The sequence below is a fragment of the Enhydra lutris genome, unplaced genomic scaffold (assembly GCF_002288905.1).
Source record: "Enhydra lutris kenyoni isolate GAN:26980312 unplaced genomic scaffold, ASM228890v2 scaffoldscaffold22, whole genome shotgun sequence".
In the NCBI taxonomy this organism is placed as follows: Eukaryota; Metazoa; Chordata; class Mammalia; order Carnivora; family Mustelidae; genus Enhydra; species Enhydra lutris.
Window position 1 is genome coordinate 2,035,803 of NW_019154106.1, and position 19,233 is coordinate 2,055,035.

General features: G+C 59.3%; 1 protein-coding gene across 1 annotated transcript in view; it reads left to right on the forward strand.

Annotated features, from left to right (window-relative positions):
- Positions 1–19,233, forward strand: part of LOC111149772 (potassium voltage-gated channel subfamily Q member 1) — a 307,874-nt gene that overhangs the window by 237,018 nt on the left and 51,623 nt on the right. Inside the window, exons 13-15 of the mRNA XM_022507038.1 lie at positions 1,305–1,399; positions 2,324–2,370; positions 3,490–3,551. Coding sequence (XP_022362746.1) covers positions 1,305–1,399; positions 2,324–2,370; positions 3,490–3,551 — 204 coding nt within the window. The remainder of the gene's footprint in view (positions 1–1,304; positions 1,400–2,323; positions 2,371–3,489; positions 3,552–19,233) is intronic.

Below are 19,233 nucleotides of genomic sequence, written 5' to 3' on the forward strand. Positions count from 1 at the left end.
CTAGCCCCTGGGAGGAAGAAGGCGTCTGCCGTGGAACTCCCAGAGTCCAGAACCCTAGCAGGGGAGCTGCCAGGACTCCGAGTTGCCCACATGGCGGGCAGAGCCCCTAGGCTCATCGGAAACAGTCCAGGATCTGAAGAAGGTGACCCCGGGGTACCCCGTGTTTCTGGGAAAACAGGGCCAGTTGTGCCATCAGACTAGGGGAGCCCCAGTCTTGGGGGATGGGGCCACCGCAAGGAGGGGTAGGCTCTGCTGGGCAGGGAGGACATGTCCCCAGGGGACCCCAGGGCAGACGCCCAGCCCGGACAGTCAGTGGGTCTATGAACCTCGTTCCTCATGGTCTCTGCCCCAGCCTCCTCCACCACGCTGCCTGGCTTGCCTCCCCGGCAAGAGGCAATGACCCCAGGCTCGTTGCTAACGCAGACTCCAGCGCTGCTGAGCCCCTCGGGGTCCCACCCGCCCAGGTGACCCGTGGCCCCTTGGATAGAGGGGTCGCGTTCCCATGCAGCTCTGGCTGACTTGCATGGGCGCAGGGCCTCTGGGCCAGGAAAAGCCTGCTCCACTGGCCTGCTGCGACCTGGGGGAGACCCTCGGCCCGCAGGCTCCCGGGAACGGGGTCGTAAACATGGCTTGAGGTTCTATGACGTCGTGAGAAGCCTCGTGCTCGGTGGTGGTTTCTGGCGGTTTCACCTGAGCCCCATGTGCATTTATGGGCTCTGAGGTGGCACCAAGCCCAGGGGCCTTGGGGTCACTGCCCAGCCCTGCATGGCCCCAGGCCCACCATAGGAGCACCCCCTCGGAGCCCCACAGGCTGCCCCGTCACAGAGAGCGAGCACAACAGGCCGCGGCTGTCACCCGAGGCCTCCTCTGCTGGCCTCTCCCCCGCCCTGAGAATGGTGCGTGGGTCAGGGCTCAGCGTGGGGCCCGGAAGACCATGGCTGCGCAGAGCCCGGCCCCTCCTGGCCCCACAGCGTGACGGGTTCCTCCCAAGAACGGGGCCTGGTAACCTGGAGAGGGGAGGCAACGGGGCCCTGTGGCGAGTGGGCAGGAAGCTAAGGCCCAGAGAGGCCAAGCCTCCAGCCCAGGGTCCCCCAGCTCCAGCGACCCAGCCCCAGGGCCGAGGGGGCCCTTGTGTGTGCCCTGGGCCGGGACAGCCCCATTGCTTATTGCTCAGCAGCAGTGACCTCCTCAGGTCCCCGAGAGGCCCCATGCAGGCAGGCAGCAGCACTGTCGCCCGTGGCACTGGGCTGACAGGGCGCGGCACAGGGCGCAGCACAGGGGGTGACAGTCTTTGTGGTCTACAGCAAGCCCGGAAACCCTATGACGTGCGGGACGTCATCGAGCAGTACTCCCAGGGCCACCTCAACCTCATGGTGCGCATCAAAGAGCTGCAGAGAAGGTGGGCACGGGGGCGGGGCGGGGGCGTGCATGGACGGGGCGGGACACGGGGTCGGGGGGTGGCGTGATGGATGCGGACACGGCGGGGGAAGATGGGGATGGGGCGGGGGTGTGTGATGGACAGGGGCATGGGCATGGGGGGGCAGCTGGGCTGGGGGCTCCCCAGCCAGCCTGCCGCCCCCACAGAGCCACCCTCCAGCTACCCCCAGCCCCACCACACCACCTGGGCGCCAGGAGGGCCAGGCCTGCCCAGGACACACCCAGTGCCCAGCATAGAGTCTTGCCCCCTGGGCTGCACCCCTGAGGCCTCCCCATCCTGGGCCTGGAATCAGGAACACTAACTAGTGGGAGACGCCAGCTTCCAGCATCCGGCCGGAAGAGTTTGTCCCCACGGAAAATCCACGTTCCCCGGGGCCTGCACAGGCTCAGACTGGCTGTACCTCTCCAGCGGGCTAGCCTGGGAACCTACCCCCCGTGTGCTAGGGTATGGCTGGGACACTATGTCCGTTCTGACCTCAGCCAGAGGCTCAGGCTGCCCCCGACCATGGCTAACCCGCTTAGCTCGGCAATGGGGCTGCACCCTGGAAGGGCCCGTTCCCCGCCGGTCTCTCTGAGCGTGGCTGAGGCGCCCGGCCTGGGCTTCTTCAAGGGAATGACAGGACTCGGGGCACTTGCCCCGGGAGGAAGCTGAGGGACTCTGCCACTGCCCCTCGCCTCTGAGCAGCCCCCAGAAGTAGCACAGGCCTCTGGGCCTAGGAGGACCGTGGCGGGCTCAGGGCAGTGGTGGGTGTCCCCAAAAGGGGTGAGTGGCTGGTCGCCCTGCCGGGCACCTCACCTGTCCACTCACCAGTGGGCTGGGTGGGTGTGTGTGGAGCCCGGGCCGAGCACGAGCGGGTCTCCATCTGCCTCCCTCCCTCCCTCCCAGGCTGGACCAGTCCATTGGGAAGCCCTCCCTCTTCATCTCTGTCTCAGGTGAGTTTCCTCATCCAGACACGCTGCCCGCACCAGACCCTTGGCCTCCCCCTCCACCCATGCCCACCTCTCCCCATCAGAATGGGCCAGAAGGGCCTTGGAAGTGCAGGACAGGCCCACACGCCAGTGGACACACACACCCCCCCACCGCCGCCCAGCCAAGGGCCTAGACATGTGCTTTATAAAGGAATCTTTGGTTCATATAGGATCTCTTTAGACAGGGGGCCTTTCTAGGCCCTCAGAGATCTGAGTGTGACCTTCAGGACCCCATGCGGGGCAAGTAGCCAGCCCAGAGGGACCTGAGGGGCCGGCAACAGCAGCAGCTTGGCGGGAGCCATTCTCCAGCCCTGACCCCTCGTGTCCCCCAGACCGGGGCTACAGCTCCCTCCAGGGAGGACAAGGCCAGGCCGGTCCCGTGGGTCGCCCAGCCCGAGTCCTGGTGGGATCGTGGCTCCGCGGGGGCCGGATGGCAGGCGTTTGGCGAGGCCAGCAGGACACCGGGGGCCGGGGCGGGGAGCGCAGAACGTGCAGGCCCGCGTCAGCAACCCAGCGGCACGTCCCAGGCCGCTGCACTGAGGAGAAGCAGGTCTAAGCGGTCCCAGGGCCTCCCAGCGCAGACGGCTCAGGGTTAGGTCGTGGCACGGTCCACTGCGCGCGGCAACTCCTAGTCTGGCAAAAGCAAGGAGCGGACCTTACCCCGCAGGACCCTGTTGCTAGGAAGCACGGACCATCCCCCGAGCTGCCAGCAGGGCTGGATGACGCGTCCCCACAACAAAGGGTAATGAAAGCCCTTGAACCCTGGCGCGAGTTACTAAGGTGGGACACAGAGGCAGGAAGTGAGCACACGCTGCTCGGGAAATGGTGCCCACAGGCTCGCCCACCGCGGGGTCGCCACGACCTCCCACTCCGACAGCACGCGGCCTCTGCACGGCCCAGTCCCGCGGGTGCGCCTGCCCCCCGCCCAGCCCACCCCTGCGCCTCCCGGGGTTCCCACCGTGGAGGTGCTCACAAGCGGGCCTTTGACCCTAGACGGCGCCCCCCCAGCCCCCGTCACCCTTCCCTCCGGGCCCCTCCCCCCCCCAGCATGCGCGTCCCTGACTCGGGCGCTCTACCCCGCAGAGAAGACCAAGGACCGCGGCAGCAACACCATCGGGGCCCGCCTGAACCGGGTGGAAGACAAGGTAGGCACGAGAGCCCGCGCGGCTCCGGTGACGGTCATGGTCCTCGGGGCGGCACCCACAGCAGCCGTGGATTCTCCCAGCGGCGTCGCGAGCCGTGTGCGGGCTGCCCTGCACCCCAGCCTGGGCTCAGGGCGTGCCCTGTGGCACCAGGGCCTCCCTAACCTGGGGCTCACGTCCACTCCCCCACTCGAAGCCGATGTCGGTCCCCAGGGCCCTGGTTTGTAGGACCTCTGGTACATGGTGTTTTTACTGACAAATAGTCAGTGCCCCCAGGCCCCTCTCGGGAGCGGCTGAGGCTGCCCAGGGCACGGGGGACAGGGGCTGTCTACGCCGCCACCGTGTGTGCTCAGGGAATTCAGAGGTGCTGAGAGCGGCACAGGGGTGTGTCGCGGGGAACTGGGGCTGGGGCTCGAGGACCCTCCATGTGGGGTGCAGACCACGCTCGGGGAGCGCCGGGCCGACCAAGGCCCCGCTGCGTATCCAGGTGGGACATGGGCCTGTGGGTCCGCGGCACAAGCACGGCCCCTCGGCCACCGGGATGCCTCCGCTGCCAGCAGGCCTGCAGGCCTCTCAGCGCAGGAACCTCTGCCCGGGGTGTCCTGGGGAGCCGAGGGGGCCTTTCTCGGGCTCAGGCCCACCCTGTGAAGTCTCTGGGGTTCAGAGGGGGCCATTATCGTGCCCGACAGCTCGTCCGTCTACACGGGCTTTATCTGAAAGTAGCTGGGAGACTAAAAATAGAGGGTTTCGTTGGGCAGGGCCTGTGTGTGCCGTTCGGTTTCCTGGGCAACGCCGGGCTCTGGCCCGCTTCCATCCCTGCTGAAGCTGGGCAGGCAGGGCAGGGTTGCGGCTCCCTGGGCCCCCCGGCCCGCAGCATCACACCCTCCCCACGTGCGCCGTCCGCCTTGGCCTGGGCTGGCTGCGGGGCCTGGCATGGGACGGGGCCAGGACAAGAGAGGGAGGGCCGCTGTCCAGGTACCCACGGGGGTCCTCACTTTCGGCCTGGCCGGCTGAGACTGTGCAACCCCAACATCCGGCCTGCTGGAGGGTCTGGCCCCCGGGCAGTGCAGGCCCCAGCCAGGTTGGTACCTGGCCTGCTCTCGGGCAGATGGCCTGGTGGGAGATGGCCTTGTCTGGCAGGAAGAGAGCGGGAGAGTTCACGTCCCCAGGCGGCAGGTATCAGAGGCCCGGGGACCCTCCACGGAACCAGGGTATCCTTGGCTCTTCCAGTGCCTGGGACCAGGGACTCGGGGCTGGCATAATCCTCCAGGAGCGGCTGGTGGCCACCCCCGGTGGCAGGCCAGGCACCCTGGGGGGAGCTTCCAGACAGCAGAGGAAGCAGAGGTAGGACAGGGGATAGACCCGGGCCCCTTTCTCCAACCTGCTCACCCAGCCCTGACCCCCGGCCAAGCGGGCTTTTGCTGACCGACCTCCACTGCTGATGGGGATCGTGGTGGCCCCTGGGTACACAGGCCTCCCTGCCCTAGGGAACCGGGGAGTGGCCCCTGTTGCACTAGCTTCCAGATGCGCTCCCCTCTCCCTGCCCTGGTGTTCGAGAGTTTTCTTATGGCTCTGCCCTCTGCTTCTCAGGCCAGGCCACCCCTTAAAGCTCGGACTAGAACCTGGTGTCCTCTGGGGATGACAGTGGGTTGGGGACAGGGTCTCCTGGAGCAGCGCCCCTGCCCAGGCTGGAGAAGCAGACATCCAGCCACCTGTGCGGGTCTGACAACCAGGACGGCCCTGTTGGCCAAGGTCAGCACGGCGGGCTGTGGTGGGGCCCCGCTTGCCTCCACAATACAGAATTACGGACACGCCCTCGTTTCTTCAGGTCTAAACAACAAAGCTAAGTGTCTTCCAGAGTCCCTGACCCCTGGAGGCAAGGTTTGGGGAAAAAAGGAGAGGGGAGACCACCGGACCATGAGGGGTGACCGGGCAGACTGGGTCTGTGCTGTCTCCGTCCCCTTCTGCTGGGAGGAAGCGGTTCAGTCTGAGCCGAACCCAGCTGCTCGCAGTCTCCCAGGTAGCGCGTGAGCCGGTGCTCCGTGCCGTGTCGCAGCCCAGGCGGTCCCTCGAGGCGCTGGCCAAGATGGGCTCCCCCGGCCCCGGCCCTCCTCAGCTGCTGGCCTGCGCCCCCTCAGCGACAGACCCTGGGAAAGGGCCTCGCCGGGTCCAGAGGGCACGGTGGCCCATCCTGGGCCCCACATTATCGCAGTCATCACTGGGGCCGTTGGGACCATAAACAACTCCGGAGCCATCCTGCTGACTGCGGGAAGCTGGAGGCAGGAAGTCCAGCAGCCACCGGCCCTCAGGGGCCCAGGAGGCCTGGACAGTGCCAGCCGGCCAGAGGTCCCGGGCCTTCCCCGACCCCACTGGGCTGGCCGAGGGCAGGGAAGGAGTCTGGTCCTCATGTGGGATGCACGGCTCCGGCCACAGCTAGGATGGCGCTCCTGTCCCAGGCGCATGCACTCAGCTGTGGGACACGGGCTTGGAGAGGATGGGGAGGATATTTGGGGAGTGCAGCTGCTCGCCCCCATTCTTAGGAACAGAGCAGTTCTGAGGAGCAGGGGCCTGGGGTGTCCACGTGCAGGGAGCTGCCTGGGAAAGCCATCTTGGCTTGTCCAGCGGTGCCTCAGTTTCCCTGCAAGGAGCCCCCTCCCCTTATGTGCAGGCCCGGCCCTGAAGGGGAGAAGGGTCCCAGGCACTAGCCGCTCCCCAGAGCCCTTGTCACAGCTCCTGTGTGCCAGAGGGCCTCCCCCACCTCAGAGGGCCCCCTGCCTGTTCCTGGAGCACCTAGCACCCCTGTCTAGGCCTGGCCTGGCTGTGAGGACCCACCTCGCTCCAGGGCTGTGACAAGCAAAACTGGCATTGCCACCCTACAGCCTGCGTTCCCCCGGCCACCCTTCAACAGTGAAAGGGAAAGGCCCTCCTCGCACTCTTCTGTTAAAAATGCCCGGAGCCGCCACACTCCCTCCCATTGTCCTTCTGGGAAAGAAGGACCTTCGTTTGCGCCAATAAATCCTTCCTTGCATGTGGGGAAACTGAGCCCCAGAGAGGTTGAGCAGTGTCCCAAGGTCACACAGCGGGTCAGGCGAAGAGTTGGTCCGGGGGGGGGGGGGCGCGGGAGGGCGCAGGCGGGTAGGAGCCACGGTGGAGAGCCGGAGGCGAGCACAAAGTGCTTCATGAGCACGAAACCTCAGGGTCAGTTCGAAAAGAGGCCAGGTAGCAGAAGGGCGGGCCAAGCTGGGGACTGGGAGGGTCGGGACAGGCAGGAAAACCCGTGGGCTGCGTCGGCCAGAGCAGCGGCACAGACTAGGCCAGAGGGGCCTGACCAGGGCCTGGAACAGGAGCCCGGAGAACATGGGCCCCTGCCCAACCTCCTGCCCTGCGAGGGCTGCTTGGGAGGCAGGCGTCCCCTTGGCTCTCTGGGGAGCCGTGAAGACGGCTCCAGCCCCCGCCCCCATGCATGTTCTTAGCTCAGCCCCCAGGACAGGCTGCAGGGTCGATGCTGAGCCCTGTGTGTTTTGCAAGCTCAGCTCATCCTGCTTTTGCTGATATGAGGGGCACAGTGGGCTGGGAAGATTTCTTTCTTCTCTGTTTTTGCTGGAAATATTCATGGCTTAGAGCTGGACACAGGGAAGGCCTGGGCTTGCAGGCCCCAGTTCAGAGGGCGTGGGTGGGACGGGGCCCTCACCCCCACCATCAGACACTCCTTCCACAGTCTCTTGTCCTCAAACCCTGGCCAGGCACACCTCTCTCCTGGATGCGAATGCCCCTAGCCCGGGAGATTCCCCCCAACACACACACAGTACACTGGCCCTGGACCCCCCTGCTGAGCACACGTTTGCCCCTCATTGATACCAGACAAGCCCAGTTACCCAGGACCTGGGGTCTGCCCCAGACACGGCTCCACCTGCTCTGTCCTCAGCCCAGAGGGACTCCTCCATCCCCCCAGCTGCCAACTGGCCTGAGACCTGGTCATCCAACAGCCGCATCCCCGCTCACCCCCAAGAGCTACCTAGATGCCACTCACCCATCTCTCCGGCCCCATGGCTTCCCTGCTGGGTCTAGGCGTTGGTCATCTCCCTCTGTGACCACTGTCCACCTACCCATGTGGACTCCAGTCCCACCAGCCCTTCGAAGTCTGCATTATTTCTTAGACACAGCTGAAAACCACCTGCTCATGTTTTCTTCAGAATTTTTGCACTGACATTTCTGTGTGAGATACATACATAACCTCATTTTCCTTTTTTACACCGTCTTCATCAGGATGTGGGGTCAAATTTACATGAACCTCCCTGAATGAGTGCAGAAGTGTTCTGTCCTTTTCTACTTTCTAGAATATTTCATATGGGATTTGGAATTCTTCCCCTCCTGAACGTTAGGTGACATTAAAGGTAAAGCCATCCAGGCCTGGTGCTTTCTTTGTGGGAAGACTTCACAGTCCGAGTCAAGGACATGGCAGCTATAGGACGGTGGGTTTTCTATCTCCTCTCGTGTCAGTTTTGTTCAGTTGTATATCTAGAAATCTTTGTTTCCTCTCCGTTTTCCAGTTTATTGGCATTATCATTTTAATGTCTGTATTATCTGTAGCTAAGTGCCAGTTGCTAATTTTTAGACTTTCTAGATTTCTAAAGTGTGACTTTAAGGTTCTCCATTTTCATCTAACGACCACTTAAAGTGCGTTTAATTCCAATGTCCACTTGCTTGCACACCTTTCTCATCTCCGTGATGACCTCTTGTTTGTCCCAGCAGCTCTTTCCAGCATGATTTTTGTCATTGTTAGAATTCTAAGAGTTTTCTAATTGCTCACTTGTCAGTGAAAGTGCTTGTGTGGCATCAGTCCTTTGAAATACTGTGAAGCCTTTTTTTTTTTTTTAAGATTTTATTTATTTATTTGACAGACACAGATCACAAGCAGGCAGAGAGGCAGGCAGAGAGAGAGGGGGAAGCAGGCTCCCCGCTGAGCAGAGAGCGCAACGAAGGGCTTGATCCCGGGACTCTGAGATCATGACCTGAGCCGAAGGCAGAGGCCTTAACCAACTGAGCCACCCAGGTGCCCCTTTACTTTTTATTTTTTTTATTTTTTGCTTATAGATATCCAATGGCCTCAGCACCTTTTGTTGAGAATGCTGTTTTCCACATTGACTTGTCGCAGCACCTTTGTCAGAAATCAATGGAGGGTACATATATGGGTTTGTTTATGGATTCTCAAGTCTGTTATGTCTGTATGCCCATCCTCAAATCCACATTACACCATCTTGATTATTGTAGCTTTATAGCATGTTTCGAAATCAGGTAGTGTGAGTCTTCTAAGGTTTTTTTCTTTCTTAAATTGTTTTGCTCATTCTAAGTCCTATGAATTTTTCTACGAATTTTAGAATCATCTTGTCAGTTTCAACTGAAAGGAAGAAAGAGAGAGAGAGAGAGAGGGACGGAGGAGGGAGGGGAAAAGAAAGCTGGGATTTTGATAGGGATTGTGTTGAACCTCTGGATCTATTTGGGAAAAACTGACGTCTTAACAATACAGAGTCTCCTAACCCATGCGTACAACTGGGGCACACCGTTCACTTGGTCTGCTCAAGTTTCTTCCAGTGATGCCATCCTTGGCGTTCAGTTCTCACACAGCTTTTGTTAAATTTACTCCTAAACATTTTATGACTTTGGTGCTATTGTTAAGGGAACTGTTTCCTTCATTTCATTTTTTCATTGTTTACTACCAGTGTCTGAAAATACTATTAATATTTTATGTTAAACTTGGAAAGTATGACTTTGCTGTTATTAACTTCAATAAGTTTTGTTGTTATTGTTATTGATTCCTTGGGATTTTCAACATGTAGAATCACGACAGGTATGAAGAAGGGCATACCTGCCCTTCCCGTCTTCCTTCCCATCTGGGTGCCTTTAATTTCTCTTCTTGCCCATTTATGCTGCCTTGAACACCCGGGGAAATGTTGACTAGAAGTAGCCAGGCACTGTCGAATTGAGAAAATCACTCAGTGACTCCCTGTCCAGTGTGCTATTAGCTGCTGGTTTCCCATGCGTGCTCTTTATTAGGCTGAAGTTTTTTCCTTCTGCTCTTGGCATTTTCAGAGTTTTTATCATGAATGTATATTGGATTTTCTCAAATGCCCATTCTGCATCTTTTGAGATGGTCAAACGATTTTTATCCCTTGTGCTACTAACGTGGTATAATAACCAGTTTGGGGGGGTTAAATGAACTTTGCATTTCCCACTTGGGCAGGGTTGATCGTCTCTTGTACACATTGCCATGTTCAGTTTGCTAACATTTTGTTAAGAATATATTTATATTCATAAAGGATATTGATCTGTAGTTTTCTTGTGATTTTTTTTTTTCTGATTTTGGTGTCCGGTTTTTAAATTCTTTTATTTTCAATCCTTTATACGCATTTGGATGTCTTTTGCAAACACTTAATGGCTGAGAAGTTTTGTTTTTTTTTTTTTAATCACTTAACACATTTATACTTAAAGTAACTTCTAATCTGTTTGGATTGACTTCTAGCAATGTATATTGTGTTTTCCTTTCGTACTAAAATTTTTAATGTTTATTTTGCTCCATGTGTTGGGTTGAGTACTGTTTATCAGTCTGCTTTTTTTCCTACTGGTTTTGAAGTTATATATTCTATTGTCATTCTTGTAGATGTCAACCCAGAACGTTTTAAATGGATGTATAACAGTTAATTGCTACTTTACCCACATCTGTAATAAAAGGACATTAGAAAACTTTAGACTCAATCACTCCCCCGCTGACTTACAGTCTTTGTTGTTGTATATTTTAGCTCACTCATGTTTTTTTTTTTAGCCGAATGATTCATGAATAATAATGCTTCAGACAATCAATATGTGTTTAAACGTACTCGCCTATGTTACCTCTTTCGTCACTCATCATTTATTTTTCATCTCAGATCTTACATCTGGAATCACTTTTTTCCCAGCTGATGTATTTATTAGAATTTCTGTCTCAAAAATCAGAATCTCTCCGATTTTTTTTTTAATGACTTCTTTTGCTGTCGTTCTTAAAAAATATTTCCACTGGGAATACAGTTCCAGGCCCTAGGTTACCAAAATGGTTTTCTCTCCGCACATTGGAAATATTATCCAACTGTTCTTTGGTATATCCAGCTCATCCTGAGAGCAAAGGTGAAGCTGAGTGCTTCCTCCTCAGAAGGCAGCACGTGTCTTCTCTCTGGCCACTTCGTAGATTGCTCCTGTGGTTCTGGTCTTCTGCATTTTCACTGCAGGGTCTGCATGGAGTTTCTCTTGTTGGTTCTCTTTGGAATCGGTGAGTTCCCTTCATCTGTGGTTCGGCGTCCAACCTGAGTTCGGAATTACTCTCTTTCATTAGCTCTTCAGATCTTACTGGACACTGAAAGATAATGAGCTCCTGGTATCCTTCTGGAATTTTCATGAGGCCTGTGGCAGACCCTCTCCCTCCCCACCACATTCCTTAACCTCTTGTACTAAAATCAGATTGTCTCTGTATACTGTCTTCTGGATGATGTCTTCTGGTCCACCTTCCAATTCACTAATTATTTCTTTAGCTGTGTCTAATTTGCCCTGTCCAGGGAATTTTTAATTTCAATTATTTTTCTATTTATGAAACTTCTATTTGGCTCTCATTCATACCTGATTGGTCATTTTTAATAGGCTTTCTCTTTATCTGTGTATTTAAACTTTAAAAAATGTTGAAATGCATTGAATGGGGCTTTTTTACATTTTGTTTCTATTAATTTTCCTATCTCTTTGTGAGTCTGCTTCTCTGGTCTTTGTTTTTTCTGACTGGTTTTCATTCATGGTGTTTCATTGCCTTTCAGGGTTTTGTTTCTTTAAAATCAGAAGTTTATATGTCCTAAAATTTATCTGTGGGTATTCCTGAGGCCTAGCGGAATTGAGGGTCTCAGGGGGAATCTATGGCTCCTGCTTCCTTTGCTGTACATGGGGGGGGGGGGTACTACCATGCTGGACTTCAAATTCTAAGCTCAGAGTTTTCTAGAAACACACCCAGGAAGGGTGTGTTTGGGCTTCCAAGCTGAGCATGGATGCGATTTCTCAGAGCGAACATTGTTCCACTGCTCTTAGCCTCAGATGGTTCTCTTTACACCCTTTTTGGGAAGTCGGTTATTTCTCACTGACCCTCACACCGAACAGAGTCCTTTGAAGGTCCCAGCTTCATGTAGGGCTGCACGGCGAGACTCCCCACCTTGGGCAGGCCCGGCCTTGGATGCCATCCGTCACCTGTGAGAGTCATGTTTGCTCAGCTCGTCAGGTGTCTTAGGGCACCTCTTACGTCTGTGGCTTCCACTCTCACTATATTTCCAGCCTCTGACCTCCTATACCTCCCGCTGAGCTCATCAAGGCCAGCGAGTGTCTCGCCAGCACACGATCAAACAAGCTCTCATCCTCGCACAGTGGGCAGAATCAGGATTTTGAAGACGGGATTTTTCTGGGAAGCCTACATCTCTTGGCTGTAACGTCCCAGCTCCCCAGCTGGTCCCCAACTCTGCTGCTTTCCATTCCCCCATAACTCTGGGAGTGACTGGGTGGTAGTGACAGGTCTGGTTTATGCTGGTCCCTGGGGTCTCAGTCGTAAGTGGATCTCATGCTGGAGCTCCAGGGGGTCTGGGTGGGGCTGCCAGCCCTCAGCAGGCTGGACTGAGAAAGAACCACTTCTACAGCCTCTCCACCCCTCAGAAAGGGGGGAATCCCCCCACTAACTTGTACTGAGGCCCACTGGCCTAGTTCAGCTAAGGGCCTCTAGACTAGGGACCAGCAAACTGGGGCCTCAGGGCCAAATCTCGGGCCAGACCCGTTTTCACAATAAAAAACAAGAATAAATAAATAAGTAAATTCTAAAACAGAACTCAGAGCTTGAAAGGCCTCCTCATCTGTGATATTTGCAGTCTGGCCCCTTACGGAAAAGTTTGCTGACCCCCAGTCTAGGCCAGGGTCGTCTGGTAGAAATCTAGTGGAAACCACAGATACAACCTAACATTTCCTAATAGCGATAGTCGAAAAGATACAAAGAAATCGATCAGATTCACTCTAACCATATATCTTACTGAACCCGGGAGAGTGAAAATATTATCACTTACGTATATAGTAAATATGAAAAGAATCGTTGGGATGATCGACATTGTTTGCTCAAATGCTGGGCGTGTCTCACACTCACCGTGCGTCTCAGTTTGGATGCCGTGTTTTCCTAAGAGCTACTCGGTCTGCGTTTAGATACAAAACGTGCAGTTAAAAAAGGAGGGTCTCTTACCTAAGTCATTCCAAACATCCTTCAAGTTTTCCCATCCCTGAATTGGGGGTCTATATTTAAATTTAAATTTGAATTCGCTTAACTTAAATCCAATTAAAATTCACTTCCTTGGTTTCACAAGCCACACATCAGCTGCTCCGGGACCCCATGGGCTGCTGAGCAGTGATCGCACAAGGCCGCTCTCTTGTGGCGCCCCAGCACCCAACCCACGGGGGGAACGCCTGCTGAGCGGTGCCCAACACAGGCAGACGAAGGCCACCTCGTAAGCCCCGACGTCCCCAGCACGGGCAAGTCCTTGCGGGTCCCTCAGCTCCCATAGGACGTTCCCTGGATTCCCTCGCTCGAGCCCCCGGAGCCTGTGACCCATGCCTCCCTGTCCACTGCCTGCCTGGGACTCTGGTCCTCCCACCACCTCTGTCCCCCAGCAGCCAGGCCTCCCCTGACTCCCGCTCCCAGGAGGCCACGTCTGCAGGCTGCTCGGGAGGCACCAGGCACTACCCTGGGCTCCATCGTGCCCCTCACTGCCAGCTCCGGCTGGTCGCACCAGAAGTCGGGCATGGGGGGGCTCTCCTGACAGCCCAGCCCCCCGCCCCGTTCAGAGCGCCCCCACTTCCTCCGTCCCTCCCCCACCCCTGCTCCCCGCACTGGTGACTGGCTCTTGAGTGACAAGGCTGTAAACAGGCGAAGGCGTGGGCTCTGGCTGATCAAAGGGCCCCCTTCAGAAGCCTTCATTAGCTGCTATTCTGGGAACTGGTTATTTTAAGGTTAGTGTATTTTTTCTTTCCTGAGGAGCCGTCTTAGTGGACGGTGAGGGCCTGAGGTGCGAGCTCTTCAGTCAAGCCACACAAGCCGTGTTTTGTCTAGGGTTTCAAAGATAAACCTGTAACGAAAACGCCAGTAGACGCTGAGAGCCACTACCCCCCTTCCTGGGCCGGGGCGGGCGGGCCAGCCAGGGGGTCCCGTACCCCGCGAGCCGTGAGGGGGAGACCTGGCGGGGCCGGGGCAGCTGCGCTCCTGGCGGGGACCTGAGGTCAGAGCCCTCGGGGCCCCTGGGCCATCGTGCCAGGCCTTCTCGTGGCCAGGCCCGGGGGGCTTCTTCGGCCCACGGTCTCCCAAGGGAGGCTGCCCACCCTCCACTGTGGCCGGGGTGGCGGGGGGCACACACCGACGCCACCGTTTAGGAAGGCTGTGCTGTGCTGGGGGGCACCCCGGGCCTCACCGGAAAGGAGCGGGTCACAGTGCTATGGAGCTCTGGGAAGGAGTCTAGCGCCGTGTGCTCCCGCTAGAGAATCCTGTGCCCTCGTGGCTCCCGTGCCCACTCCTGGGATGGCGGAGCACTGGGGCCTGGGGGTTTCACGGGGCACACTCAGCACAGCCCGGTTTGTAGGAGCGGGACGGGCGGGGGGATTGAGCAAACAGAGGCCCCCCCAGCCGCAAGAGGGGCCCCCTCACGAGCTGCTGAGGAAGACAATGAGGGCTGGGATAATGAAGGCCTGTGGCCCCCGACAGAGGTGGGGAGGACGGCACATGCCCGGCGGGGCTGCAGGGTGGGGGACTTGGGGGGCACCCGTGCGCGCCCATGAGATGCTCCGTCCTTCCTTGGCCAAGGTCAAGATGCCCCTTCCAGGCCGTGTGCGCCTTCCCAGGTGCAGCCTCCCACTCTGGGGCTCTGTCCTTTGTCCACGGGGGCTGCTCACCCACAAGGACCAGGGCTCCAACCCTCCACTCCCCTCTGCAGGCCTCCAAGTTCCCTCTAGGGCTTGGAAGTGGGTCTAGACATTCCCCTCAGTCCGCAGGGGCCTGCCCTCCTCCAGGCCTGAAGGCCAGCCCAGAAGGGACACACTCCTGGCCTCCTCTCCACCCCGTGGGGGAGAACGAGTCACTGGCCCTTCCCAGAGGAGTTTGGGGAATGGAGTCCCAGCAGGGCAGCCCTTTTCCAGCCACGTGATGGTAAGAGCAGGGACCTTTGGAGCCGTCCGTGAGTCAGGACATCTGTCTGACCATCCGTGGGCTCCCAGGGGCGGCAGACCCACCCATGCCTCAGGCCTGCCCCCCGAGTGCCAGCCTCCACGGCCTCCCGCCCTCACCCGGCCTCCACGGCCTCCCACCCTCTCCCGCCCTCACCCGGCCTCCACGGCCTCACCCGGCCTCACCCGGCCTCACCCGCCCTCTCCTGCCCTCACCTGGCCTCCACGCCTCTCCCACCCTCTCCCGCCCTCACCCGGCCTCCACGGTCTCCACGCCTCTCCCACCCTCACCCTGCCTCCACGCCTCTCCCGCCCTCACCCTGCCTCCCGCCTCTCCCGCCCTCACCCTGCACAGCTCGTTGCCGCAGCCTCTCGGCCCCTGGCAAGGGCCTAGGACAGCCCAGCCCCACGGGCCCTCGTGCCGGGTGTGGTTCTCTAGCTCGGGTCCCCAGCAGGGTTAGAAAACACCCAGGAGACAGGCCGTGTGGCCCTCCAGCGTGGACTGGCACCCAGCAGGCAGCCATAGGCACACTTGCACAAAACAGATAAGGGGGGCCGATGGGAGGGGCCGTGGTCAGCCGCGGGGTCCGTCCTGTCGTCTGAGCAACTCCCCGCATCACGCTCAACCCCGTGGTCCAGGCAACGGGGCCGGCACAGGAGCCCGACATCTGAAGGGAGCCCCTTCTCGGAGGTCAGAGGAGCGGGTAAGGCCTTGCAACCAGGGGCATCGGGGTGGCCTGGTGCAGACAGGCCGTCACCCCGGGGGGCTGAATCGCTCTCACTGAAAGGAAAGCACTGGTCAGGGCGGCCCCCGAGGGAGCTGCCGGCGTTCTCGGCCTTTCCCCCCATCAGGGTGAGGCCGGAGCCCCCGGCAGGATCTAAGGTGTTTGGCCGCCAAGGGGCCATGGTTGTGGGACGGAGGTCAGAGCTGGCCTGGACCCAGACCCTGGAGTGCACGTCAGGGCTGACGCCCAGGGCAGCATATTGGCCAGGATGAGCCCTGGGCCTCGTCGGACACGAAGGCAAGAGGCGGGAAGGCTGACCTCACAGTCAGTCCACGACTGACCCCAGTCCACTCCCACCTGGCCAGCAGGAGCAGATGCCCCTTGGCTGCCCAGCAGGGACTGTGAGTGCTGGCTGTTGAAGTCTGCTTCTGGCCTTGAAAGGCCCACAGGGGCAAAGAGTCTCACCTGCGCAGGGATGGAAAGGTCTAGAACACCTGCCGTCCCTCAGCAGCGCACTCGGGCACAGGCCCTGGGGCTCGGGGTGTTCTGTGGAAAGCCGTGATCCTCAGTATGACCTGCACCCAGCAGCAGGTCCCTGTCTCTGGGAACCCAGGGCCATGGTGCCCGGGCATGGGCCTGGAGGAGCCCATGGGGAGGTGCCCAGGGCTCATGGGGCTTGTCGCCCTCTGAGCCTCAGTTTCCCCCTCCATCCATGGCCTGGTCTCCTGTGATGCCCAAGAGGCCAGTGCCTGCCCAGAGCATTGCCAACAGCAAGGCCGTCTAGCTGCCTCCAGGGCTGCGTCTTTTCACCAAATTTATGGACCCGGAGCCTCGTCCCTCCCTTCTGTCCTGCCTCAGCGGGGGCAGAGCCAGGACCTGAGCCTGGCAGCCAGGCTCCCACGCACACATCCGGATTCCGGTTGACTGATGGTCCAGGCCTCCCACTCATAGGTGGGAAGCCCCCAAGGACCTTCCCATCTCCCCTCCCCACCTTACAGAGAAAAAAACCCAGCCTTCCCTTTGCACCTGTGCCTCTAGCGGCTGGGTTCAAGCCCTGCCCCCTTGGCTCACCAGCCATGAGAACCAGTGAGTCACACCAGGGCCTCTGTAACCCCATGAGTCAGTCAGTGGAGGGAGTGACATTAGTGCTACTGGGCCAAGCGCTACGGAGAATTCCTAAGTGGATCCACATCCACACCTGAGGAACTTCACGTGCAAAGGCCCTGTGGCGTGGGGAAGTACAGCAAGTTCCGGGACCAAGGAACCTGGGCATCGGATGTAGAGCTCCGGGAGAGTGGGCATGAGAGTGGACCGGCCATCGGGCAGGGAGTGGTGCTCAGGGGCCAGTCCGGGAGTTCAAGCTCTGCTCTGACCCCATGCACTTCTGGGCCTGAGCCTCAGTTTCCCCAGCTGCACCACGGCCTGTTGTTTCTGTGGCTTCGGCAGTGGCCGGGAATTGTTCTTTCCTCCACACCTCCCTCCCTCTCTCCTGGGCGTTTCCCTTCCGGTCTGCCCAGGACGAAACTGCCCTCCCCCCACCCCTACCCCCACCCCCCCACCGCCCACAACGAGGCCTCTCCTGAATGACTCTATTTATAGGCTGCAAATATTGGCCAGAAAGGAAATTTACATTTTTTTGAAAAAACGGAGCTCCGGTCTGTGTGAGCTTGCGCGCGTTGACTGAGAAAGGCCCGCGGCAGGGAGCGGCGGGCAGAGACGGCGTGCGGGCCAGCAGGCGGTGGGCGGCAGCACCCGCCGGGAGAGCTGGGGTGGGCAGGCCGTCTGCGGGGGCCCAGGCGTGAGGGCGGCCGGAGCCTCGTCTCTGAGGCGAACCCTGCCCAGCCGCCTTGGCCGACCTCAGAAAAACATGTATTTTGATCAAAATGGGCCCTTTTTTAAACTGGTCACCCTGCGGGTCAGGGCACAGCCTGCCCCCAGCCGGTCCTGCATATTAAGCAGTGGCTTGGTCACCACCAAAAATAGATGTCCCAGCCCGGAGGCAGGGCTGTCCCGCCGCCCGGAGAGGGGGCAGCGGGCCCAGGCCCCGGCGTGTGGGCCCCGACGGCTGGCCGTGGGGAGCCCATGCCCAGCACTCTGGGGGCCACCGCCCCACAGGGTCCCAGGGCCAGGCCAGGGGCAGGATGTGAACATCCGGGAGCATCCAGGGCTGGGACCTGGGTGTCGGCCACGGCGGCCTGGGCCTGGTGGGGCCCGAGCGTGGCCCTGGCCCGCGGGGCGGGGCGGCAGGTGGACGCCAGCAGGTCCCCAACCACAAAGCCACATGCAGCGGGCAGCAGGCGGCCTCCCACCCTGCGCGGGCCTCCGGCACCCTCGGCCTGGGGCTCCCCTTCTCCTCAGAGGCCGAGTCCACAAAATGGCTGACAGGGCCCTCCAGGCGGGCCGCGAACGCCGGGAGTCGCCGCGCGGAGCTGGTGTTTATTTTGCCGAGTGAACGGCCTTTCGTTGCCCGGGTTCCGAGCGCTCCAGAGGCAGATGGAAATTTTTGTGGATTGAACACGGGGCTGAGGCGCGCTGGGCTGTTTGGGTTGGCAGCGCGCTCCCTCCCCACCCCGTTCCTCATCCGCTGCTCCCGCCCTCGTCACCCGAGCATCCATTCATGCCTCCGCTCCCGGTCCCCTCCCCCTTCCTCCACTCCAGCCCTCAGTGCCCACCCTCCTTCTCCTGCCTTGGGGCGGCACTGGGGGGGAAGGGGACATGCTAGCTCAGAGCAGGGCAGCCTCGAACCAACCCCCCCAACAAGTTGGGAAGAGCCTGCAGGATGCGGGAAGATGGAGTGGACAGGCCGGCTACTTGGGGCCCTTTTCGGACAGGGGGCCCCTCTGACCTCCAGATCCTCCTCTGTGAAATGGGAGCCGTTGGACAGACAAGGCAGACAGTGTGTGTGGCAAGCCCGTGGGTCCAGCGCCAGGAAAATACTCAGCACACAAGGCCCGTCATGGGGCCTTCTCCTGGGAAGGCAAAAGTCACCCAGGTAGCATGAGGGGCTTTATACCTCCCTCCCACTCGAGAGAAACCCTCTGGGTCTAGGTGGACCTGGGCCTGCTGATCTGCAGGAAAGACCTTGGGGACAAGGGAGCAAGCCGTGTGGGTATCTAGGGGAAGAATATTCTGGGCAGGGGCACATCCCGTACAAAGGCCCTGCAGTGGGGCCGCGCCTGGTTGTCTGAACCGGAGGCAAGCAGCAGTGGGGCCCGACCCGTGGGTTGAGGAGGAGACTGGAGGGTGAGGGGCACATAGGTAAAGGGCTGGGCTGACCGTCAGGCCCTGGGAGCCACCAGAAGAACCCGGGACGTCGCTGGGGGGAGGTGGGAGTCTTCAGGGCTGAGCAGGGCAGAGAGCTGACTCTCATTTTTAGCGATGGTTCTTGGCTCATTGAGAAGAGCCCATACAGGGGCAAGTGTGGCTGCAGGCGGACCTGTGGGGGCCAGTGCGCCCCCTCCCACCCCTCCGCTGTGCTCACTGCCACCACCCCCGCCCTGGGATACAGGCCGGTCAGCGTGCACAGCCCCTGCTCTGTTCCCCGCCGGCCAGGAGCCACAGGTCAGGTCTCACACATAAAGAGCCATCTGTGTGGGCAGCGAGGTGGCCGGCCAGCCTGCCGCCCGCACAGGGACACTCTATCCAGCAGGGCCCACACACCCCCACCCTGCTGGACCACCAGCACCCACCCCCTGGCAGGAGCTCCTCGGGGC